Source organism: Momordica charantia, assembly GCF_013281855.1.
Source record: "Momordica charantia cultivar OHB3-1 chromosome 6 unlocalized genomic scaffold, Mcharantia_2.0 BLBB01000006.1, whole genome shotgun sequence".
Lineage (NCBI taxonomy): Eukaryota > Viridiplantae > Streptophyta > Magnoliopsida > Cucurbitales > Cucurbitaceae > Momordica > Momordica charantia.
The window spans coordinates 12,860,403-12,885,666 of record NW_028275164.1 but is presented as its reverse complement, the minus strand read 5'-3'; the positions used below and the strand labels follow the sequence as shown (position 1 = coordinate 12,885,666).

Genomic DNA, 25,264 nt, shown 5'->3' with positions numbered 1-25,264 from the left:
ACCTTTAATGTGATTTCTCTTGGGTTATAAATGCATATATAATATTTTTATAACATTTAGAGTTGATTTATAACAAAAATTACGATTTTGTGCAGGAAGTTACCAAGCAGGCGCCTAATGCTTTGGCAAATATCGAGATTGCCCTTAATGTGAAACGAACATTTTACTGTGTTCGACAGCTTCTCCTAACCCGTCCACGTGTCTTCCATGCAGAAAAGGAAAAAGTCAAATCAATAACAAATTAAGTTTAAGAAGTTTTGAAGGGATGACTCCCCACGAGATGCTCAACTCTCTAAGTTGTTTTCACTTCCTTTACCATTTTAATTTGTTTTAAAAAAGTTGAGATTAATTTGGCCAATTAAAATTTTAACCAAAAATCAATTCTCGAAACGTTAATATATTTCTACAACTTAAGTGATTTAATTTGGAGAGAAAGACTTTAGACATAAAGATTCGTTCAAGTAGCCTAGACATAGGACCTCGACCAAAGTTATGGTGGTTCTTATTAAATAAGTTCACTTTTCTAATAGCATTATTAGGAATGAATCTATACCTTCGAAATCACTTAGCATAAGAAGTGGCGAAACAAATCGACGAAAATCCCTAGAGGAAAACGTAGTGCCTAGTTTGAAATATTTTGTGTAATTTTGCTAATTTGAAGTAATTGGGTTGAGTTTATTGCATTAAGTTTTTAAACATCAAAACCAACACAATTCATGATATTTGTTACCTCAAATTCAATTGCAAAGTCACTTACCATCATAATTTTTATAAAAAAAAAGGCTTCATTAGTCGTTGTAGATCAATACTCAGAATACTCATTCCATTTTATTACTTGTGACAATTGTACACTTGCGCTCTATGAATTATTTCAAATTTAAAATCCCAAATATACCTTAAAGAGGTAGTGAGAAGCTGAACTTGTACAATTGCGCATTCTGCAAGGTATACCTTCCAGCCTTAAGTTCCATCTTTCGTAACTTGCTTGGTTGCCGAAAGATTCACCTCGGAGGAACTCCGAGATTGGTTGCCGAAAGTTTCACCTCGGAGGAACTCCTTGATTGGTTGCATCCATGTCAGAGCCGCAATACTGACGTCCATAACCTCAAGCTCCAAAATAGAAGGGGCGTAAGGGATTTCCACTGGGACCAATCTGGGGAGGTCGGTCTCATAAGTCAATGCGAGCTTCGTTGGGGCATTCACATTCGAATTTTCAAATCAATGTACTTGATATATGGTGCTGTCCTTGAACTGAGCCAAAAGTTCTCTAACCTTGGCCAAGTATCTTTCCATTTTACCATATTTAGCCTGGTATTCTTTCGTTACCTAATTAACAACAAGCTGGGAATCATTGTAGATCAACAGATAAGAGAGACCCATAGGGCCTGTGCTAGGGAGCAGTCGGGGGCGGTTACAACAGCTTTAGTCAAACGGATCATAAAAGCCGCATGATTCTCGCTACAATTCCTACGATAGGGAATACTCTCGATCCTTATAAATACACCACCACACTATCTTGTCAAGTAAGCAATTCAGTCTGATACCAACCTAGACATACGAACCGAGAAGTAATTTGAGCATCCAATTGGAGTGCTCACTCTATCCCTTTATGATAAGTACAAGTAGTAAGCTCCTGCTAAGCTAGGCTCTCTACGACATGGATTTTCCCTCAACCACAACATATCAATTATGTAAATAATTGTGAAGTAGTATAACTAATCATATAAAACAATACTTCTAATTAACTCAAAAATAATTTTGAAATATGTCAGAATCAACAATTATATATATAAAAAATTTAATAAAAACACTATTTTAAAAATTTCATCAAACAAACCGTAAATATATTACCAAGATTTTTATTTCGTCAGAAAATTAATTTTGATCCAATATTCTATTCTTTTTTTATATATATTAATATTTCCAAATTTGATATAATTTTTTTCCTCCAGATATTTCCCTGGTGGAGTATATTACATGTTTTATTAGCCTTGTGGGTTAGTTCATCCTCTGGTTATATCATTATCAATTCTGTCCCACCAATTTTTCTCTATTTCTCAAGTAAAAGGTTTATATATTTCTTAGAAGAAACTAAAAGGACAACACAACAAAAAAGGAGGTATTTTAAATTTACAAAAATATATCAAAATATTAAAAAAAATTAAGAAAATATATAACATCGAATTTTTAAAAAGTTACACAATAAGTTTTTCTAATACAAAATTACACAATAAGTTGTTCTTTTGGGAAAAAAAAATATATAATTCAAAATTAATATTTATACGATATGAAATTACATTGATATTGTTCTTAGACTTGATTTGGTAATACTTTTATTTTCAGTTGTCTATTTGTTAAAAACAAAGTTGTTTTGGGTCATTTTATCAATTTATTTTTGATTTACTATATCTAATAACCATTTTAATTTTTACTTTTTATTTTTCATTAAAAGAAGAAAAAAACTTGCTTTCTCGCAACAACAAATTGAACATGCTTTCAAAAGTAGGTTACAGTCAAATAATTTCATTACTAAACAAGCAAGGTTTTTTAGAAATGGAAAACCAAGAATAAAATTATTATTAAAATAATTTTAATTTTGTTTTCTACTTAAAATATCAAAAATAGAGGGAAAAAAAGGGTTTTTCACGAGAAACTCTTTTAAATTTTTAAAGGCATAAGTGTTAGTTTGAAATTGCTTCAACTGTTAAAATAATTGCTTGCAACGATGCTTAAAATTAGCTATAATATACGTAAATCCGTGTTTTTTAAATTTCAATTTTAAACTTGCAAAAATAGGTTACAATTGTTTGGTAATTAAATTAATGAATTGTCGTAATTTAGCTAGAACCAAAAGTAGATATATTATTTCAATTATTTTGCTATTGACTTATCTAAAACTTTTTATAAGATTATTCAAAATTGATATGTAATTTAAATTAAAAAATTATTTTGTTTACTCTAAATTATTTGGTAAAAGATTAGTAAAAAAGCTATAAAAATATTAAATCGATTAAGATTTTGTTGCAATTTAAATATTAAAAATAAAAAAGATATAGGAGGCAAACAAATGTGAAAAGAAAGCTGTGAAAAGAAAGCCATGGGGATGGATACCACTAAATTTTGTTAGTAAGATGATATATTTTTAAGAAAGTTGATTTTTTTTTTGGCACATCAAAGTAATTTAGAAAGTAATTTAAATTTATATAAAAATAAAAAGGCCCTTTGGTAACCATTTTTTTCTTTTCTATTTCCTACTTTTATTTTTATACTTATTTGATAACCCATTCAATTTTTTTTGGGTTATATATATATATAGCTCTTAAAAATAGATTTATATTTTTCAAAATCTAATTTCTTCTTTTAATGTTTAATATATAAATATTTTTTACATATTTTTGTCTAACAAATTCTTTTCACTCTAAAATTTGTTCCTTCCAAAGTTTTGCACTATAAAAAATTTATCTTTCTCTTTTTAAAATTTTCATATTTGACGTATTTCCCCTACAAATTTTGTTTACTCTGAAATTTGTTCCTTCCTAAATTTCGCTCTAAAAAAAATTATATTTTTTCTCTAAAATTTTATCTCTAGAATATTTACTATTATTTATCTCTGTAATATAATTTCATCTCTATGTATTTTTATTTCATTCATTTTCTTCCACCGCTCTCATTTTTCCTCTCTAAAAATTTAATATTTTTCAAATATTTTCTCTCACTCAAATTTCTCATGTTTTTTCTCCTCTGTACTATATTTTTTCTCTAACAAATATATCTCAACTTTTCTCTATCTAAATATTCTCTTTCAATTTCATTCAATATAATTTTTCTTTATCTTTTCAATTTCATTCAATATAATTTTTCTCTATCTTTTTTTTTTCTCTAACAAGTATATCTCGAACTTTTTTCCATCTAAATTCTTTTGTCACTATAATTTTTATTTTTCTCTAACATGTCTTTTGCTTTCAACTTTATACTCTTTCTCTAGAATTTTCTCTTTCTTATCTTTTAACTTTTATCTCACTAATTAATCTTCTCTCTGACTTTTCTTTTTCTTAATCTTTTTATTTATCTCTCTAAAATTTCTTTTTATCTTTCAAAATTTTTATTTTCATGTCTCTACATTAATTAGGGAGGACAAAGATCTCATAAAGTTAGGTCTCCCATCCAAGATAACAGGGAAACATTTCCTACCATGTCTCGGCCTCATTCCCAATTGCATTTTTTAACAATCAATAGAGATGTTATTAACCAATTTACTAAAATATGAATAAATGTTAAATAGTTTTTAAAACTAATTATTTATACTAGTAAATAATGATTTTTTTTTTTTCATATATATATATATATATATATATATTACTCACTTTATTTTTCAAATTCTAAAAAAAAAACTTAATTACTTGACCAATAATATTTTTCTCGAAGATCCCTGATTCCAAATGGGAATTTCTCGACTTTGACATTAATTCTCAGAATATAGGAGAATGATGTTGAGATGAGAACTAAAACTTTTCGCGAGGACAAGAACGGGAGAGTATCCCGACTCTCACCCTACCGTGTTGTTGTCATTTTTACTATGCATAAATTTTCTCTATCTAGCATATTTCTTCTCTTTAACTTTTTAAAAACAAAAAACAAAAAATGGTTAGAAACACGTTTGATTTTTATTTTTTAAAAACAGAAAAAAAATAGAAAAATCAAAAACTAAAAACAAAAATCATCAGCCCTAAATAATCAAATTTATTAAATGCTCTAGAGAGTTAAATCTGGTTCCATAATTACTTTTTAACCCTATCATAAAGTAGTCCCAAACGGATCCTACATTTTTCAAAATGTTTATAAAACATATAGTAGCGGTAATTTTTATTTTGTTTTTGAAAGTTTAAACTAACCCCAAACGGCCCTGCTTTCAAATTTTTTTTAATACATGTTAGGTGGAGATTCGAACTCGCGACCTTTAAGTCGAAAACACATGCTTTAACTAGTTGAGTTCAAGTTGGCAAAACTTTTAGGTCCCGTTTGATAACAATTTCTGTTTTTTGTTTTTGGTTTTTGTGTTTTTAGTTTTTGGTTTTTAGTTTTTTGTTTTTAAAAAACTAAAACCATATATGTTTGATAACCATTTTTTTGTTTTTTGTTTTTTGTTTTTAAAAAACAGAAAACCAGACATGTTTGGTAACTATTTTTAGTTTTCTGTTTTTGAAAAGTTTCAAAATTGAAAATACATATTAGAGAGAGAAAATTATATGTAGGGTAGAGATAACAATGACGTGGGTGCGAGTGAGGATGCTCTCCCTCATTCTCGTGCTCGTGAAAATTTTTCATCCCCATCTCCACCTCGTTCTTCGGTCTGAGAGATGTTCTGGAGTAAAATTATCGGATTTATAATTGTTTTTAATTATTCTTAGAATTTAAAAATAAAAAAGTGTAATAAATATATATTAATTATTTAAAAAATAGAATCGAAGACGGGGTCGAGACATGCATTTTATATTTTAGGGCTCAATCCTGCCGAAGTTTTTGTCACCCCGAGACATGAAAATACACGTTTAGAGATATGAAAATAAACTTTTAGAGAGATAAATAAAAAGATTTAGAAAAAAAATAGTGAAAAAAAGTTAAAGACACACAGAGAGAAAATCGAATAAGAAAAGAAGATATAATTTTCAGAGTAAAAAATAGATTATAAAGACAAAGAAAAGTTATAAAATATGAAATTTCAGAGAGAAAAAGATTTGAAAAATATTAAATTTTTAGATATAGAAATGAAATTGATCTGTTAGGAAAAAAGAATAAAATATAAAAATACATCGACATGAAAATTGGAGAGACAGACAAATAATAATAAATCAAAATTAAAATCCTAAAGAAAGAAAATTAAATTTTATAGACAGAAATTTAGGTTTCAATTTTCCCCTTTACCCTATTACTTGACGAAGGGCAAAAATTGGTACCAAATACAAATGGGAAATTTTGTATAATTTAGTCTATTTTTTAAAATTGGGCAAGTATTTTAATAGCATCTAAATAAATTTTAAATTATTATAAAACAAATAAAGTTTTAATAAAGCTTCCAACAAACATAAGGCAAATATAGGAAAACTATTTAAGATCTTTCTGCTTGATTCTTCACTGAAATTCTTAATTTAAGCAAGTGGAGGTTTAATTAGTTAATTAGATAAGAACTAACAACTTAATTGCTTAATGAACAAATTATCTTAAACCAAAGTGATGTATTAACCAAGTTGGTACCAAATAAATAAATAAATAAATATTCTTACTTCCAAAAATACATAAGGTCTTATTTGGCATCACTTTTGAGAAGGATTTTCCAACCTCTTTAATTTTTCCCAAACCAAAATTTTTCCTCCTAATCCAATCATGGATATTCAATCTCTCTCTCTCTCTTCAAAGGGTTTAGATTCTCTCCTTAGACATTGCTTGGGATGCACTACTTTCCAAGTTAGAGTCCAAATTAAGTAAAGAGAGAGAATAAAAGAAGAAAAAAGTGGAGAAACCACAACTAGAGGATTAATATTGGATGAATTTCTTAAAGAATTGGTGACTTGTTTTATAAGAGAGGTAAGAAAAGTCACATGCTCACAAGATATGCTAAGGATATGAAGGAAAGTCTAAAGATCATACATTTATATATAACTAACAACACTATTTTGAATGAAGTTTGGAACAAACTCGTATGTTAGATTTATCCCTAAATGTATTCCTTTTTAGATTATTATCGTGGAAACAACGGTTGAAGATTCAAACTTGACGGGGTTGATAAGGTTTAGTATGACATTATTGTAGGTAATAAACTAATTGATGTTGTTGTGGGTTAAAATTACCTATTAAGTTCATATGATTTGAAATTAAGGAAACGACATGGGTCGAACTATCTATATCAAATGGTCTAGGTGAGACTACTAAACTAGACCAGACCTGAGCCGACTGAACTTGGTCGATTCAGTCCACCCGAACCGGCCCAATAAGACCCCTTTTATAACTAAGAGGAGAGACCCGAGGTTCGAAGAATGCTCTCACAACTATACATTTTTCTATTCTCAATGAAACCCTTTGCTAATTTAGGCATCAAAGTGTGTTCTACTTAGCACCACACTAGGAGTGTAGTGTTCTTGTGTGTGCTGGTGTTCACGGGTTTTGGTTAGATCGGGTTAGGAGGGATTTTGGGACCAACCCGAATTTTCGGATTGGCCATATAGAGGAACCATAGAGTTTGAATTGGATGGTCAACCCAACCCAAAGTTTTTTTTTTTAATTTTAAATTTTTAATTATCACAGCGGCGACATGGAGTTTGGATTAAAACTAAATAGACGGCTGAGATTAAGATACAAAATAGAAGAAGATAATATGAAAACCTTAAATGAAATATTAGGATTAAAACTAAATGTACGGTTGACATTGAGGAGAAACATATATATAATTAAAAAAATACACATATATGCATAAATTTAGGTTGGGTTCGGTTGATCTGATTTTCTAATGGTTGAACCTGAGACCCAACCCAACCTGATCAGGTTGGGAAAATCACAACCCAACCCAGTCCTAGGCTTCATCTAACCTAACCCAACCCTCACGATTTGTGTTGGGTTCATCGGGTTGTCGGGTTTTTTCAACACCCCTAATGAAATCTGTATAGAAATATTAGTAATATATATTAAACAATTATTCTATTGGTGAGAGGTTTGATTTAATTAAATTTTTAGGTGAGATAAAAAAATTAGGGAATGTTTCTCATCGTTATATATAATAAGTCTAGGGTTGATAAGACGGAGGGTTTTTTTATTATTATTATTATTATTATTTTAATTTTTATAATGCAAGAGAATGATGCCTAGCAAATGTGAGTTTTATAATCCTAAACTTAATAATATAGCAACAAAATTTGTAAACTCACCTTATCAAACATAGGAGCAGTTTGTTAAAAAAAAAAAAACCTAACTCATAAGTCAAACTGGCTCTAAAACTAACGCATACCACCAGTTAAGTCTAATAGTGTATTTTGGATGACTTTCAATTTTTTTAATAATAAAACTATTTTTTGAAAAAGTTATTAATTTATAGTGTGTTTATTATAGTTTCCTAAGAGATTTCAAATAATTAAAAGATTTTTTTTCTAAAAACTCTTCAGTAAAAAAATATTTTCAAAATTTGGATTTGTTTAATGATATTCATTTATGAAGAAATATTTGAGAAATAATTAGAAAAAAGAAGTGAAAAGAATGCTTAAATTGAAATATATACCAAACTCACCTTAAAAGATGATAAAATATATAAGAGATATGAAATAAGAAAAAAACATCCAACTAACCAAAAAGAAAACTCGACTACCTTTCTAGGCCACATATATAAGGAACAAGAATCTAGAGACAATTGAGATGGATTAAACTTAGATATCCAACTAACCATATTTACAAAAAGTTAGATCCAAAAGTTGAGTTTGTTATTTAGGCAATGAAGTAGAAAGCATACTAATGCAACACTTTTACGTCCAAACATACCCATCAAGTGGAATTAACAAACCCTAAATGTTTAGGTTATATATAATTTTCCTTTTTCTTCTTTATTTCTTTCTTTTTGTTTTTGTTTTTTTGGTACCAAACCCACTTTACTTGTTATTTGTATACGTAAGAATGATTGTAGCTTTATTTCAAAGCCACTGCCACAACACCCCATTATAACATAAACCAAATGCCTTTATTTTTTCCTCAAAACCCCAAATTCTTTCTTCTGAATGAAAGAAGAAAAATGAGAAGAAAAATGGAGAGGCTCGTTCTTCTTCCTTTCTCTGTGGGCTGTATCTCCGAATCAAGTGTTGCTGTGGGAATTCAACAGACTGCAACATCCAAATTGCCAAGATCAAGTCTTTCTCTCTCCTCTCTCTTGGCAACCCGTCCCATTTGATAAACTATTTCGTTTTTTATATTCTATTTCACATACGTGTTACTTTAATTGTTTTTTGTTTCTACTTTTCACAACGTTTTCAAAAATCAAATTCAAAACTTGGAAAGCAAAGCAGAAGGTGGTTTTTTTCTCTGTTTGTTTTGTTTAAGAAAGTTGGAGAAGGCATTTAAGAAACTACGAGGGAGCAATAACATGTTATTTTCCGAAATAGAAAACTAAAAACAAAATGGTTATCGACCTACGACCTCATGCTTACGTAGCGTTTTTGTTTTTTTTTTTTTTTCTTTTGAAGGGGGCGAGAAAGTTGAGGATGGAGAAGAAGGAGAAGGAACTCTTTTAGAGGAAAGTTTGAAGAACTCGCAAAAGTTCTCAGCACTTGCAAAGCCTAATATAGCAGTTGGCTTTCATAGGCTTTACAGAGGTTTCAAGAACATCTCTCAATTATTTGGTGAGCCAAATCATTTAATTTATTGTCTGTTTTTTTCTTATTTCTCTATTTTCCACTTTTTAGGAAAGAAAAGAAATTCGCTTTTGATAATTATTTTTTCTCTCTCCCTTTTTTGTAAAAAATAAATAGAAATACACTTGACAACTATATCTATTTTTTTTTCTTCTCTGAAATTTTAAATTAAGAAAGATAATGAAATTTCAAAAATTATTCTTAAAAATAAAATATTTAAAACTATCAAAATATTTATTATTATTATTTAGTTTGAATCTTATATTACTGTCTCTATTTTCATTCGTATTCTATTTAGTCTCCAACTTCCGTTCCTATTTTACTTTGGTCATCAAACCTCAAACCTTTTTTTTTTAATTTACAGATCAAACAAATCTATTAAGGATTAAAATATAATATTTGAAAGTTTAAAGATTAAATATTTGAAAATTTAGGAAACAAAATAGTTATGGGACCAAAATAATATAAACCTATTCTTTTTTTTAATAAATTATTGTACATTCTATAAGTAAAAATGATAAAATAATGAAAAAGATTTAATATTTTTAAAAATATATTCTGGAAACAGAACATAAAGAGACATAAGAAACCAATTTTTCCTCTTCTAAAATTTAGCTAAAAGTTTTTTAAAAGGGAAACGAGTTAGTAAATTAGAAATAAATATTTTTAAAATAAACATAATAATATATAATATAGGTGTCTCCAAATGGTGCCTTTTAGTTTTTAAAATTTTGTCTAGTAAGTTACAAAACAAAGAAATATATGGGTAAATAGGTATGATTTTATTTTTCAAAGGAAAATAGGCGTATGGTTATTTCTAAAAGAAAATGTCATTATTAAATTACTCTTTAAGGAAGTAATTTAACAAAATCTATTTCTCATTTTAAAATTTGACAAACTAAGATTTGTTTTTTAAAGTGAAAAAAAAATAACACAAGCAAAATCTTTATCAAAATATAAAAACCCTAAATATGTATATATATTACCTCTCAATTTACAAATCATTTTCACCTCGAGAAGGAATTGATATTTATGTTAAAGGCTAAATACATGAGGTTTTTTTTCCCAATTTAATTAGTCCCTATTGTTGAAAAAAATTCAATATCTAACCTCTTATATTTTAACATTTTTTCAACTATATTCTTTATATTATTTGGTTGATGATAAGCTTATATGACATGATACTGAGTTGACATAAATTTAAAAAAAGAATTAAACCACTCAAGAGAAGAAAAAAAAAAGTCAAGAATTCCCTAAAATTTGCGGGGAGAATTATAAACTTTTCTCTCCTTGCTTGCCTACTTTCTCCTCCAAATTTCTACCAATTCACTAAGTATCATAAGTTTCCCTGATTAGTCAATTTTGACATTTACTAGCAGAGAAAACATAAGAGACCGAATTGAAACTTTTTTAAGAAAAATATATATATGTTACACCTGTATTATTAATTAAATGCAAGCCCTAATTTTTTTGTCATGATTTTTTTTTGGAAAGTGTACAAAGAGGAGATGGAAGAAATGGAGATGATGGATATGGAAATAGGGTCCCCCACAGATGTGAAGCATGTGACACACATAGGCTGTGATATTGCCTCCACAATAGATGATGATAATCATAATGCCAATAATAACCCTTTCATTGCTAATTGGGAAACTCTTCTAACTTGGACCCAATTTGATGATCATCAACTTTCAAACCCATTGCCTAATGTTGTACATCATTCCATTTGAATAATATTTTCTCAACTCTCTCTCTATATTCATCACTACTTTTGTGCAAAACAAAAAGGAAAAAAAAAGTATGGTTAATTAATTGCTGTTGATTTGATGATGTACTTTGATGTGGTATTGATCATATGGGTTTATATATATATTTATATGCCTACAACAATCATATGATTTATTTTAATCCTCACATTCATTCAATTACTTTCTTAATTGTTGTAGGGTTGTGTTTAGGATGTGTTTGAATAGCTATTTTGATTTCTTTTTATCTCTCCTAAATATTGGTTTATTATTATTATTTTTGTTTTGAGAAACTCTAAATATTGGTTTATTAATGTGATGTTGGAGCGAAATTAGGAATATAATATATGGGTGAATCAACGTCACATTAAAATGGCCAAAGCTAGCATAGCTCAATGGTAATTGGCATGTATCTCCAATCAAGACGTTGTGAATTCGATCTCCTACTCCTACATGTTGTACTAAAAAAACGTCACATTAAAATGAGAATTATTGAAACTGTGCAAGTGTTGGACAATATAGTTTGTTAAGGTCGCTGACTCCTGAGCAATAACAAAAAAAAAAAAAAATTATACATATTTTTCCTTTTCCATATCATTCACTAGAAAGTTATATTTAAATAGATTTGGCTAGCAATTTCAGATAATGTAGAAATTTCTAGTAAAAGCATATGTCACTGAGGGATAAAATGCTGGATATTAATGCGTGAAAAAAAAAAGTAGAATCTAGAGATATTGAGAACAGTCTAGTATACAAATTTAACTCTGAAAATTAAATTCGTATCTTTTTTTTTTTATATTCTCGACTAATCTCAATTGGCACTGCTAAAGAAACATATAGGAAATTAATTCTTAAGTAGTTAGGTTGGTCATCATGGGGTTTGAATTCATTTAATTCCCTATAAATCTTTTTGATTTACCTTGACTCATTTGACGGATTTTTTTTAATAATGCTATTTTTGAAACTTATTACAAATATATGCCACTACCCAAACTATTTTCAACAATAATGCTTGTAAATAGTTGGTCATCTCTTGAAGAGACGACCTATGAAGTGGCCATTCACAAGTCGTCTCTCTGCAGACGTAGCGCCAATCAAGCACCGCGTCTGATTTTTTTAAAAAAAATCAAAACAAGGTCTTCTCTTCAGAGAAGACCAAGTTGGCAGACATTTATTGTCATCTCTTAAAGAGACGACAACGCTACTTTTTTTTTAAACAAAATCTATTTAAGTAGTTTATATATATAACATCGTGCAACAAAATAAAACCAGTGGTGCATCTCTCTCATAACATAATACTTTATTCTAAAATGTTTGGTCATTTCATGGAAAACTGGATTCGACGTTGAAATCCGTTAAAGTTCGCCTCATTAAGTTGATGATAGACCTGCTCTTGAAAGGTGAGAGGCTTTCATAAAGACGTATTGAGGGAGGCTTATTGCACGATACACCAAACTCAACTAAGCTAATAAATGCTGCATAAAAGAAGAGTGGGAGGTCAACCTCTGCCCATCCAGAGGTGCACACCCATTTAGAAAGATAACAAAATAGGTAAAATCGAGAACTACCAAATCTAAGTCATTGGATTTGTTTGTACCATTCTGTCATTCATCACTGCTCGGTTAGTTGGTGAGTCACCCAATTAAGGTCAATCATATATATTTTATGAAATGATCAATAGTCTCACTTATGCTATGCCCTTCACAAAACTTTGCTTGAATCAATTTTTAGCCGTCTAAGCTAAGAGATGTGTCTTTGTTTAAGGGGGCAAAGCAGGCCACGAATCATTAACTCAATCAAAACTTACTCTATTGCACTTATGGGGTTATGTGGCGCCATTATCCTTTTCTTTGGAACAATCGAGGGCACAACCTCCATTCCGATTTCAGTGGTAGGGACTAAATCAATCATCACTCAGTGAGCTAGCTTAAGAACTAAACTCAAACGATTGTGCCTACTAATCAAGACAGGAAGGTGGGACGCGATCCTGCCTTTTGACCGAAGCGCCAACCCATCTCACACCCCCCTTCTCTAATACGCATATTGAGCGTTCTTTGCTTACACCAGAAGAATCGAAAACTCACTCTCTTCTTTCTTCTTTTTTAGAACCATTGAAGTCCTTGAAGACATAATAACAACTATGTTATGGAACTTGCTCCTCTACAACTACCTTTTGCCCAACATGATCATGATCAAATATAGAGAATTGCATAGATAGAAGGATGAAAGGAACTAACCCAGTTGTCTTGATTGGAATGATTAAAGAAAGAAAGAGGTTGGTGGCCCCTTTTGCCCAAGGGCATATGGGTGTGCCAGATTAGAACAATTTGGGGAGGAGAGAGGCTCAAATGGGTATTATGGGTACAGTTGGCAAAGATGAGAGCAGTGGGGAGGAAAACATGGTCAAATTTTGTCTTGTCGATGAAGAAATGGGCTGGGATGAATTTTGTGAGGGTGGAAGATGGTAGGCCGAAGGAGAGAATGAAATGGGCTATTGTATAATTAAGTGTGAGAAAGCCATTAGGCCTGTTGAGGGCTGAGATAAAATTTGGGACAACTAGGGAATGACTATATTAAACAAAAATAGCCAAAAGTATACAATATCATAAAAATTGCTACAAAGTAGTTACGGTTCAATGCTAGAATTTTATGTGGACAAATATACCCTCCCACCAAAATAGCTAAAATTATCCTATAATTACCCTAAAATTTTATCGCAAAAATACCATTGAAACAATTTTTTGCTACAGCTTAGGAAATATTATTGAATCAAATTTTTTAAGTTTAAAATTTCAAAAATAAAATCTAAATTTAAAAATTTAAAAAAATAAAAGCTGTTAAATGAATACCTTGAAATAAAAAAAATTAAGATGCAGAATAATATGAAAAATGACCTAACAAAATGTAAAATCAATACAGAAAAGTGAAAAACGAGTAGAAAAAAATATGATTGAAAAATCAAATATTGTTTTTAAAAAATATGGAGGGGTAGCTACGTTAGGAGAAATATATAGGATAAATACGCTTATAGACAGAATAAAGATAGAGTAAATAGAGAAACACGTGATACCTGAATTTTTCTCAATCAACCTGATTGCAAAAGACGGTATGAGAGCATACGACTGTTTAGATGACCCACTTAATAAGTTTAAAGCCTTCTCTCTTCCTCTCCAGGCCTTGCCATAACTAATATTGATTCTCTAATATTTTCAAATTATAGTATCTCTGTTGAGTTTACAATAACTATCACTCTCTTATGCTTTTTCTATTTTTCGAAGAACAGATGCTGGTGCATCTAGAATGGGTGTATGCTCTCCATTACAGAGTCTCTATAAAGTTTGTGAATGTGCGTCTGCATGACTTGAGTGACATTCACATTTTCACTTCCTCTGTATGTGGAACTATCTATGGGGTCTGTATGCACAAAGTTACTGACCATGTAATTCGATACAAAAGTAGGGCTCACACCACTTCGATTGCTAAAATGTCCTCTGAAATTTGCATTTTGACGACCAAAAATAGTCATTCACACTTTCACTTCCTCTGTATCTGGCCATCTACGAGGTCTATAGGCACAAAGTTACCATAGGGTCCAACCACTTCGATTGTTAAAATGTTCTATGACCAAAAATAGCCATTTACACTTTAACTTTTTTTGTACGTGGAACTATCTACAGAGTCTATATACACAAAGTTACTTAATTCGGCAAAAGTAGGGCCCACACCACTCCAATTGCTAAAATGTCCTTTGAAATTTGTATTTTCATGACTAAAAATAGCCATAACAATAGGAATCAGATCATAAGTAGATTTTCATTTAAAAAAGAGTGGACTGCAGATAGCCTAGAAATTGGAGATCATTGGTACACTATTTGTCTTTTACATGGTGGTCAATGCTATTATTAATTGGCGTTACGTCGTGGTTGGAAGAAGGACGGATCCACACTCGATGTTATCCTCAGCTCATGCTCATACACCGCCATCAGATTCACTCCCATGTAGCACTTTGTAACTCCTAGTAAGGCCAAAATCGCCTTACTCAACGTCAATTAGCACTACAAGAAACGGAGCTTTCAGAGACACATTTTTAACGACGTATAAGCAATAATGTCCCTAAAACATAATTTCAGCAACATTGTCTGATGACAATGTCGCTGAATAATGTTTTCAGCGACGCGAAGACTAAAATGTCGCTGAAAGTAAGTAGATGTCGCTGAAATTACATTTTCAGCGACATCATCTTGACGATGTCGCTGAAAGTGCCTTTTCAGCGACGCCGTCAAGCAGATGTCGCTGAAAATGTACTTTCAGTGACGCCGTAAGTTGACGGCGTCGCTGAAGGTATTTTCAGCGACACATAAGTTGTATGTGTCGCTGAAAATCCCAGAATTTACAAACCCAATTCGCGATTTTACAAACCCTCGCCCCCAATTCGCGATTTTTCTTCTCCCCTCCGTCGCCCGCCGCAAATTTCTTCTCCCCTCCCCTCCGGTCGCCACTGTCCGTCGTCGCTGTTCGTCGCTGCCTTCCGTCGCCGCCCTCCGTCGCCGTCCCAATATTTCTTCTCCCCTCCCTTTCATCGCCGCAGTCCGTCGCCGCCTTCTTGGGATTCCGGATCGAGTGGCGAGGAACCCACTTCTTGGGAAGACCTTTGCAGCATCAATTTGACGCCCTCGGAATTGTTTTTGAAGTTCCGCAAAGAGTTGCAGGGCTTTCGAGTTGGTATCAATTTTGAGGTAATTCTACGATTGTGCGTACTTTAGATTTCATTAGAATTATAGTGCCCCTTTAGATTATAATGTATGTTTCGATATCCAGATAATTTGAAGATATATACGTTGTGGCTGTGGTTCTGGTGGATATAAATGTTAGAATAAATGTTTGCTTGGATATTTCTTGCCTCCGTGGGCTGCCTTTTTAAGGTTTTGCTGCAGTTTGTTTTGTGACATTGTAGTTGAATAGGGTGTAAAGAAAATGCCAATTTGCCATATCATTCGTAATAATTTGTGGGTTGGATGGATTTTCTCGAATACATTTGCACTAAAGTTAATTTAGATACCTTGGATGAAATAAGGAAGTTGCATTTTTCTCTGTAAACAAAAGGAAAGAAAAAAGTCAAAAGTAAATAATAGGATAACTGGCAGTGGCCGAGACCAAGTTGAGCTTGTATTCTCTTGTGTTTTCGTAACATGCCTTCCCATCTCGTAGTTTTTTATGACAAGGTGTGAGTGTAACATTTGGTCCATTTAGGAGTTTGAGTATTGATTTTGAGTGTTAGAATATAAGTTAAAGAGTTTAGTGGTTGTGAGTATTCTTGGCACTTGATTTTGAATTGGGTCTATGAAAGAATGGATTGTAATATATAAAAGAAGCTAACCCACTCTTGATTTTCACATTCTCCATTACCTCTATATGCATGGTTTGTGAGTTATTCGGTTTATTTGATGCTTTGAATTCTTGGATATTGTCATAGCACTTAATTTCGTGATGGACATTGAAGTGTAGTTTTTGGATATTGATTATCAAGTATATGAGTTCGAAGTTTATGTTGATTATCATTGAAGTTGTGGGAGTAATGATGAATTTTGAAGTTTTTGTTGGATATGAATTCAGAAGTTGAAGTTTATGAGTTTTTGATTATAAAGTTTATAAGTTGAAGTTGGCATAAAATTTAGTTTTTGTTTGATTTGATGCTTTGACTATGTAGTTTTTGTTGTGACGATATGAAGTTTATAAGTGATTTAATTACAGTTTGATTTTGTCCATTATTATGTTACATGATGTCGTCTTCAAATCTTGGACCAGGAAGCCGACGGAGTTACACAAGCAATGTCGATAGAATAGAAAGCACTCAACCGGCCGGAGAGGTTAATCAAACAGCACAGAGTATGATATTTAGATAGAAATATTTTTTTATTTCAAATTAAACTTAAATATATAAATATATGATATCTTTCGTGTAGGTTCTGGCACGACTAAAAGAAAAGGTAGACGCAACACTAGAGGGCTGAATGTCGATAAACATGTCCAAAATCATGGTCTGATAAAAATTAATATCGAAGAAGAGGATGACAAGCCAGTTTGTAGCCACAGTTCGAAATTGGTCTCTCAAATTGGGGTATGAGTGCGGTCAATCGTTCCTCTGAATTGTGAACATTGGTCAGATGTCAACCAAGAAGATAAAAACAGTATCATAAATAGACTTAGCGTAAGTTTCTTTAGTGACACTTTTTAAAATGTTGTTATATTGTGATTATCATTAACACGTCGTCTTTTTTGTTGTTTATTGTTAGAACCAATTCATTCTCGATCTCAATGATCCAATTGTTTATCGTTATCTGGAGCATGAGATGAGTAGTAGACATAGAGATTTCCAGTACAGGTTGCATAAGCATTACATGCAATATTCCCCAGAAGAAGCACGACATCACAAACACAAAGATGTTGCACAAGACGAAGATTGACATCACTTATGCGATCGTTGGGAAACAGAGAAGTTTAAGGTATGTATTGTGCTATGAATTACTTTTATTCTAAGTATTTTGCTACTAACTATTATATATATGTCAGAAAATTTCTGAAACAAACACTAGAGCTTGAGCGTCTGTACCATACGGTCATACAGCAGGAACGATCGCATTTTTACGTCACAAAGAAAACATTGTATGTATATCTTTTCTTGTTATAACTTCAAAGAGATTTCACTGCTCATAATCTTGTTTGAATTATGTAGAAAACAAAGAGGGACGAGAGGTAGATGACATTGAACTGTTCGAAGTAACACACAAAAGGATGAACGACGAGTGGGTGAGCCCGGTGGCTGGTAAAAAACATGTACGTAAAACTACCTTTTTTATTTTTGTATTATTTGACATGTACTCATATTATTTATGGACATTGTAGGAACAAATGGTTGAACTGAGAAATGCACCAGTGGAAGAAGGTGCGGAACCTCCTTCAATTCGACAAATCAGTGTTCAAGTACTAGGCAGGCGAGGTGCACTTGGATGGGGACCACCGACGGCGACGACTCAGAATGAACGAAGTTCTCAAAGAAATAGAGAGTCAAGAAATCAGATCGCTCAATTGCAATCTGTTGTACAGACGCAACAAAGCCTGCTTGAATCAGCAATGGCTCAATTGAGTCAGTTACAAGAAACTGTAAACAGGCTAAGCAATGCTGGAGAAGGATCGTCGCAACAAGCTAATTCTCAACCGTCGAATGATGCATAAAAAGGTACTCATACATATTGTCCATAGTAGATGAGTATTTAAGTAGATGATACTTTATAATAGATATTGGACTTGATGTGCTTTGAAGTGTTGTGACTATCCCGCAGTTATGGTAGTCAAGACTTATGTTATATCAATATGAATTTGTTAGTATATTCACATGTTAGGAGCATTTGAGTTGTTCATGATGTTAATAGAAATGTAGCTACATATTTGATGCATGTACTTATAAAATACTGGTTTTTACGTAGCTAAGTGTTGTGGCTATCTTGCAGTTATGGTAGTCATAGCTTATATTATGTTTAATATAGGTTTGTTAATAAATTCAAGTGTTAGGAGCATTTGAGTTGTTTATGATCTTACAGTTATGGTCGTCATCACTTGTGTTATATATATAGTTTTGATGTATTTTATGAAGTTATGAGCATTTTGGGTTGTTTATAGTGTTGATATAACATGGCTATTTCTCTTGTAGTGTTGCAATTTTGTTTGTTTTAGAAATGATTTAATAACAAGTTGTTTGAATTATAAACTATGATTTTGGAGTTTAGTGTTGATTGGATTATCTAATAGATTACTTTTTGTTGATTGGTTTAGTGTTGTTCACTACGTTTTTCATTATTTAGTAAGTTGGTGTGGATATAATAGATATATATATGTTGGTTTAGTAGGTCAAAAAACTCTTTTGATTATATTTTCATGTTAAATAAGTTATGTTGTTAATTTTTTGCAGGATAAACTATGTCATCAAAAGCGGCTATGCTGAATCATTCAGAAGAACAACTTCGTGCACAAAACATGTTTTCTTTTCTTATATGTAATTGAATTACTTATACAAATTGTTATTTGTAGCTAGAAAGTACTTTTTGGTTTGATAGGATGTTACACATTTGGAGAATCTACCTTATGTTTTTTTAATATTAAAAATATTTTTCAGCGATGTTTTACATATGTGTCATTTTGGATCACAGAAATTGAACAAAATTGATGGCGAAATTGGAAAGAAAACAGGATTTTGCCTATTCTGAAACTGGTTTTCAGTGACAACAGCAGATGTCGCTAAAAATAAAAAAAGCAGTTGTCGCTGAAAACTAGTTTCAGCGACAACAGCGGATGTCGCTAAAAAGTTGTTTTCAGTGACATCTGTTGTTGTCGCTGAAACCCTCTTTTCAACGACATCTACTGTTGTCGCTGAAATTGGTTTTCAGCGACATTTCATATTAGAAGTCGCTGAAAATGGTTTTCCTTAACATTTTTGAAGACATGTCTGGCATCGATCCGGAGATAATGGTGCATTGCCTTAACATTGACCCATCATTCTAACCTGTCAAGCAAAAGAGGAGACCTGTAAATAAGGAGAGGAGTAATATAATTGTTGAGGAAGTAAAGAAATTGCTTAAAGCTCAATATATAAAAGAAATTTTGTATCTTGAGTGGCTCTTTAACGTTGTCTTAGTTAAAAAGTCCAACGGAAAGTGGAGGACATGTGTAGACTTCACCAGCTTGTAGACGCTACGACCGGGCACGAGCTGCTCACCTTTATGGACGCATACTCCAAATACAATCAAATAAATATGCACGAGCCATATCAGGTCCACACTTCCTTTATAACTAATCAAGGCTTATACTGCTATAAAGTTATGCAATTTGGCCTAAAGAATGAATGTACAACTTATCAAAATATGGTGAACAAAATGTTTGCCAACCAGATCAGGCGTAATATGCTCATCAAGAGTAAGCAATCTAGGTCGTACTTGGCTGACCTGACCGAAACTTTATAAGTCCTTCCTAAGTACCGGATGAAGCTCAATCCAGCCAAATGTGCCTTCGGAGTTTTGTCTGGGAAGTTTCTTAGTTTCATGGTGAATAACCAAGGAATAGAAGCCAACCCAGAGAAGATAAAGGTCGTGCTTGAGATGCAAGCACCAAAAACTCTCAAACAGCTGCAATGTCTGAATGGGAGGATTGCCGCTCTTAATAGATTTGTTTCCAGGTCTACCGATAAGTGCCTCACCTTTCTCAAAGTGTTGAAAAAGAAGGGGTCGTTTGAATGGACGCCCAAGTGCGAGGAAGCTTTTGAAAAACTCATGAAGTACCTCTACTGGACGTTGTTGCTTGCGAAACTCATGCCAAGAGACAAATTACATTTGTACTTTGCCGTGTCAAACAGTGCAGTCAGCTCGGTCCTGATCAAACAAGAAGGACGCGCCAGAGTCTGGTTTACTATACAAGTAAAGCCATGACTGTGGCCGAGACTAGGTATCCACAAATGGAAAAACTGGCCCTTGCCTTGGTCACCTCGGCACAAAGGCACAAAGACTCCGGTTGTATTTCCAAGCCCACACCGTGATCGTGCTCACGAACTTACCATTAAAACAAGTCTTCTACAAGCCATAAACGTTTGGCCGACTAATGAAATGGGAAGTGGAGCTTAGTGAGTATGACATTCAGTTCGAACCTAGAACAGCAGTGAAGGGGCACTGATTTCATAGCTGAACTCACGCAGCCACCCATCCATGCCTCTGAATCCAACCTGTCATGGACCATGTACACGGATGTGTCTTCTAACGAAAAAGAACGCGGCGCGGGCGTGCTCCTACTAGCACCAGATGGTATGCGCTTCGAGTATGCCCTTCGTTTCAACTTTCGTACCTCGAACAATGAGGCCGAGACAAAGCCCTTTTGGCCGGATTGCACATGGCTAAAGGATTAGGAGCCAGCCACATTCAAGTTTTTACATGAATCAAATCAAAGAGGAGTACCAAACAAAGGATTCTTGAATGGAAAAGTACTTGGGCAAAGTTAGGTCGCACCTCGCCCAGTTCCAGGCTTACGAGATTAATCAAATTCCAAGATCTGAGAATTCAAATGCAGACGCCCTAGCCAAATTGGCGTCAGTTTACGAGACTGACCTTGCGAGATCGGTCCCAATGGAAATACTTGACACTTCTTCTATCTTGGTGCCAGACATGATGGAATTTGATTCCCAACCACCATCAAGGATGGATCCTATTAGGGAATTTCTGACGGGCAATGCGCCAACAAACCCAAAAGAGGCGAAAAAGATGTCACGAAGAGCAACTCGATACGTGCTCCGAGATGGAGTTATGTACCGACGCGGATTTTCTCTACCTCTCCTCAAATGTATTTCTAAAGAAGATGGAAATTACGTCTTAAGAGAGGTACATGAGGGTATATGTGGCAACCATTCGGGGCTAGGTCGTTATCGGTCAAGGTAGTCCGACAAGGCTATTATTGGCCTACAATAGACCAAGATACAAAAGAGTTCGTGAAGACATGCGACAATTGCCAACGCTTCGCGAACAACATCAACCAGCCTCTCGAGTTGCTCACTCTGATCTCTGCCCCTTGGCCCTTTGAGCAATGGGGGTTGATCTTTTTGGACCATTTTCGTTGCATTGGGGACATGCGAAGTTTGCAGTCGTGGTTGTGGACTACTTCACCAAACAGGCCGAGGCAGAGACACTTTCCAACATTACAGTGGCCAAGGTCACGTTCTTCATTTGGACAAACATTGTCTGCCGTTTTGGTATACTCAGTGTCATCATGACAGACAATGGCAAACAGTTTGATAATTCAAAGTTTAAGGACTTTTGTAGGAAGCTCGGAATCAGTCATATCAGCTCATTCCCGACCCACCCAAAAGCTAACAGACAGGTCGAGGCCATTAACAAAATCATTAAGCGTGGTCTCAAATAAAGGTTAGATGCAAGAAACGGCAGATGGGCAAAGGAGCTACCATAAGTCCTCTAGTTCTACCGAACTACTCCACTTGAGTCTACGGGCGAGACACCTTTCTCCATGGCCTTCGGTTCCGAGGCCGTGGTGCTAGTGGAGATTCGCATGCCCATAAAAATAGTTGAATATTACAGGCAAGCAAGGAACGAGGAAGAGCTGCTCCTTAACTTCGACCTCCTTGATGAAAAAATAGAAGCGGCTCAACTGTGTTTAGCCGGGTATCAAAATCGAATGGCCAGACACTACAATTCCAGAGTTCGACCTAGGAGTTTCCGATTGGACATTTAGTTATTCGGAAGGTGCAGAAACACGTAGACACATTGGAACCAAGTTAGGAAGGACCTTTCGAAGTCAAGGGCATAGTTCGACCTGTGATGTACATGTTGACGATCTCGAAGGATAGCTCCTCCTGCATCCGTAAAATGCAGAGCATCTAAAGCGCTACTATCCTTGAAATGATAAAATAGTTCAAAGTTGTTTGGACTTGTAAAAATTTTCAAGGATTAGCCTTAATAAAGGACTCCGTGTTATTTAATTTCATCTCTACTACAGACTGTGAACTCGATGTGAAATTAAATGGGGGCCAAGTACCTCTTCCTAAAGTGGGGTACGAAGGTACAAATAAAATTATCCTAAAAGTCAAAACCTTCTGAACTTACAAGCTCGACGTGCGATGAGTGGAAACATAGAATAGAATAAAGAACTCCGTGTTATTTAATTTCATCTCTACCACAGACTGCGAACTCGATGTGAAATTAAATGGGGGCCAAGTACCTCTTCCTAAAGTGAGGTACCAAGGTACAAATAGAAGTATCTTAAAAGTGAAAACCTTCTAAACTTACAAGTTCGAGGCGCGATGAATGGAAACTTAGAACAAAAATTCAAACCTTCGGAACTTATAAGTTCGAGGTGCGATGTGCTGAAGCCATGGAGCAAAATTCAAAACCCTAAGTCTATGGATAAGTTGTTCAAGAAATTGGTTCCATTGATTGGCAAAGTTTGAGCTGAGGTGTATAGACCTCGGGACTCATCAAATATCACATTAGTTAAAGTTGAAAAACAAACAGGAGAGACAAAATAAGCAGAAGCGACGTAAAGAAAGAAAAGCTGGGGGGCTGACTAACTGCTTCCGAGGTGTGAACCAAGCTCACTTTGTAAAGCTAGGATATCAGACTCTTGGGATTCCAGCACCCCAGCCTCTTGAGAAGAGGCCATTCCAGTGCATGAAGGCTCGCTTCGTCGACTTCCTAGGATGAGATGCCCTCGTTCTCTCCATCCTCTTCTTTGACGTTAGAGTCAAAATCCTTCAATTACTGGTCCACCAAGCTTTGGTGGCCAGGAGATTTGTTCGAACCTGATGCCCACTTCTCAGTGTAGCGCAGTTTGATTGGTTCGAGGTCGAACTCAGAAGCAATGTCCTCGACCCCCTTCATCAGGAACCTGAAGCCTGCATCACTGAAGTCTTTGACAAACCCGTCAAAGTCTAGATGCTTGCGAAATGCCTCCTCCAGTAGCACCTCGTTTCGAGCCTGGACTTTTCGAACTCCAACTCGGCATTCAACTTCTCCACCTCAATTCTGTAGATCCCCAGCGCTACGCTCAAGCTGGTCATTATGCTTCATAAGAGCAAAATTCTCTTTTTCCAAGCCCTTGGCCACGGCATAGGCACCCCTCAGCGCCTTCATGAGATACTCAACCTCCTTCTAAGAACTCTTAAGCTCTGCCTTATCGGCCTCAGAAGTAGACTTCCAGGCTTGACTTGCAGCTTGGGCCTCTTTGAGTTCAGCTTGGGCAGTAGCCGTTTCGAGAAGCCGCTCCCTCGCAATGAGGAGGTCGTGACCGTCAACTTCGACCTTCACCATAACTGCCGCGCGGCAGGCAGCAGCGTGAACCTAAGGACGAAAACAAATAAGTCAGACAGTATTTTAACAAAGAAAAATGCATAAGGCCAAAACACTACAAGCCAGGTTTTACCTCGGCACTATAGTCCAGCAGTCGTTGGATGACCGACCCCAGAGCACTGACAAACTTGGAAGCCCTCCTCCAGCAACGGTCAAGGCAAGACCCCGACATTTCTATCATCTCCTCCTTCACCCTGGCACTTGAAGGTTCAACCTTGAACCTCATTTCAATGTCCAAGGTGGCGCCCATTCTCGCCTCCGGGTCTTTAGTGAACCTAGCAAAACAGCTCCCCCTCAAGTCAGCTCGGACTGCTTCCGCCACGTCGTCTGAAGAGGTAGTTTTCCTCTTCTTCTTTTTTGACTTCTTAGGAGACTTTCTCTGAACCTCCCTGAGAGAGGAAACGTCAAGAATCTCATGATCCTGAGGAGCCCCAGGCCCCGTTGCTCCCTACAGAGTGGCTGCCTCCTAGTGAACTTCCACCATCTCGACCTCGGTCGGAAGCTCGACCATGGTAGGGCTAGGCGCCTCCCTAATCTTGGAAGTTTGTCCCTGGCGAGGGCATTTACATCTCACGTATTGGGTAAATCCACAAACCATCGTTGTAAAATCTGAAACAGTGTCAGATGATAAAGCTTTATGCAATCAAGTAAGGATTTGAGTACGACGTACCGAGTTCTAAGTTTGGTCTGTAGGCTTCAAGAGGAACGGGCAGCGGGTTGTAATCAAGTAATCATGAAGCTAGAAGAAGCTTGTCAGTCATGAGGGTGCTGATCTTATTGCCGCTCTTGAATTTGTCCTTGTAAAACTTCAGGATATCAAAAGTTGACTGAGAAAGCTCAGGGACAGGCCTTATGGCAACTGTCAATTAAAAAACAACAAAGGTCAGAGTATGAGGAAGAGTAGAACTCAAAAAAAATAGAAAAGACCCAAATTCTTACCTAAGTTCTCAAACCTACAAGGGACGAGATAGAAGGGTTGGTCGGACTTGTTCTTGGCCAACCATTCACCAGAGACATAGAACCACTTTCCAACCCATTTCTTTATGGAGCTCGGACCCTTGAGGATGCCTCCTGCACCTTTCCTAGCGGACAGGTAGTATCGCCCAAGCTTCCTGGAAATGCGCTTAACTTTGAAGCAAGCTAACTGATGGTCGGTCCTAAGGAGGTCTAGTTCCTCTACCTCGCGACACCTTAGCCAGAATAACACGAGTAAGCTAAAAATAACACCTCATCCAATGGGGCC

At 34.5% G+C, this 25,264-nt stretch overlaps 2 protein-coding genes across 2 annotated transcripts; both read left to right on the top strand.

Annotated features, from left to right (window-relative positions):
* Nucleotides 1-8,708: 8,708 nt before the first annotated feature.
* LOC111025632 (CRIB domain-containing protein RIC4) lies at nt 8,709-11,205 on the top strand. Its single transcript, XM_022303521.2, has 3 exons — nt 8,709-8,882; nt 9,216-9,371; nt 10,878-11,205. The coding sequence occupies exons 1-3, from the start codon at nt 8,711-8,713 to the stop codon at nt 11,111-11,113; spliced, it is 564 nt and encodes a 187-aa protein (XP_022159213.2). The 5' UTR covers nt 8,709-8,710; the 3' UTR covers nt 11,114-11,205.
* Nucleotides 11,206-21,141: 9,936 nt separating this feature from the next.
* Nucleotides 21,142-21,600, top strand: LOC148210701 (uncharacterized). Its single transcript, XM_088125158.1, has one exon. The coding sequence runs from the start codon at nt 21,142-21,144 to the stop codon at nt 21,598-21,600; it is 459 nt and encodes a 152-aa protein (XP_087981284.1).
* Nucleotides 21,601-25,264: the final 3,664 nt, after the last annotated feature.

What these genes read in the sequence shown, in the direction of transcription:
- LOC111025632 (XM_022303521.2), top strand. Translation starts at nt 8,711, where the DNA reads ATGCCTTTATTTTTTCCTCAAAACCCCAAATTCTTTCTTCTGAATGAA. An exon ending in ATCCAAATTGCCAAGATCAA is followed by an intron (nt 8,883 to 9,215) that starts GTCTTTCTCTCT and finishes TTTCTTTTGAAG; the next exon opens with GGGGCGAGAAAGTTGAGGAT. An exon ending in GAACATCTCTCAATTATTTG is followed by an intron (nt 9,372 to 10,877) that starts GTGAGCCAAATC and finishes TTTTTTGGAAAG; the next exon opens with TGTACAAAGAGGAGATGGAA.
- LOC148210701 (XM_088125158.1), top strand. Translation starts at nt 21,142, where the DNA reads ATGGAAAAGTACTTGGGCAAAGTTAGGTCGCACCTCGCCCAGTTCCAG.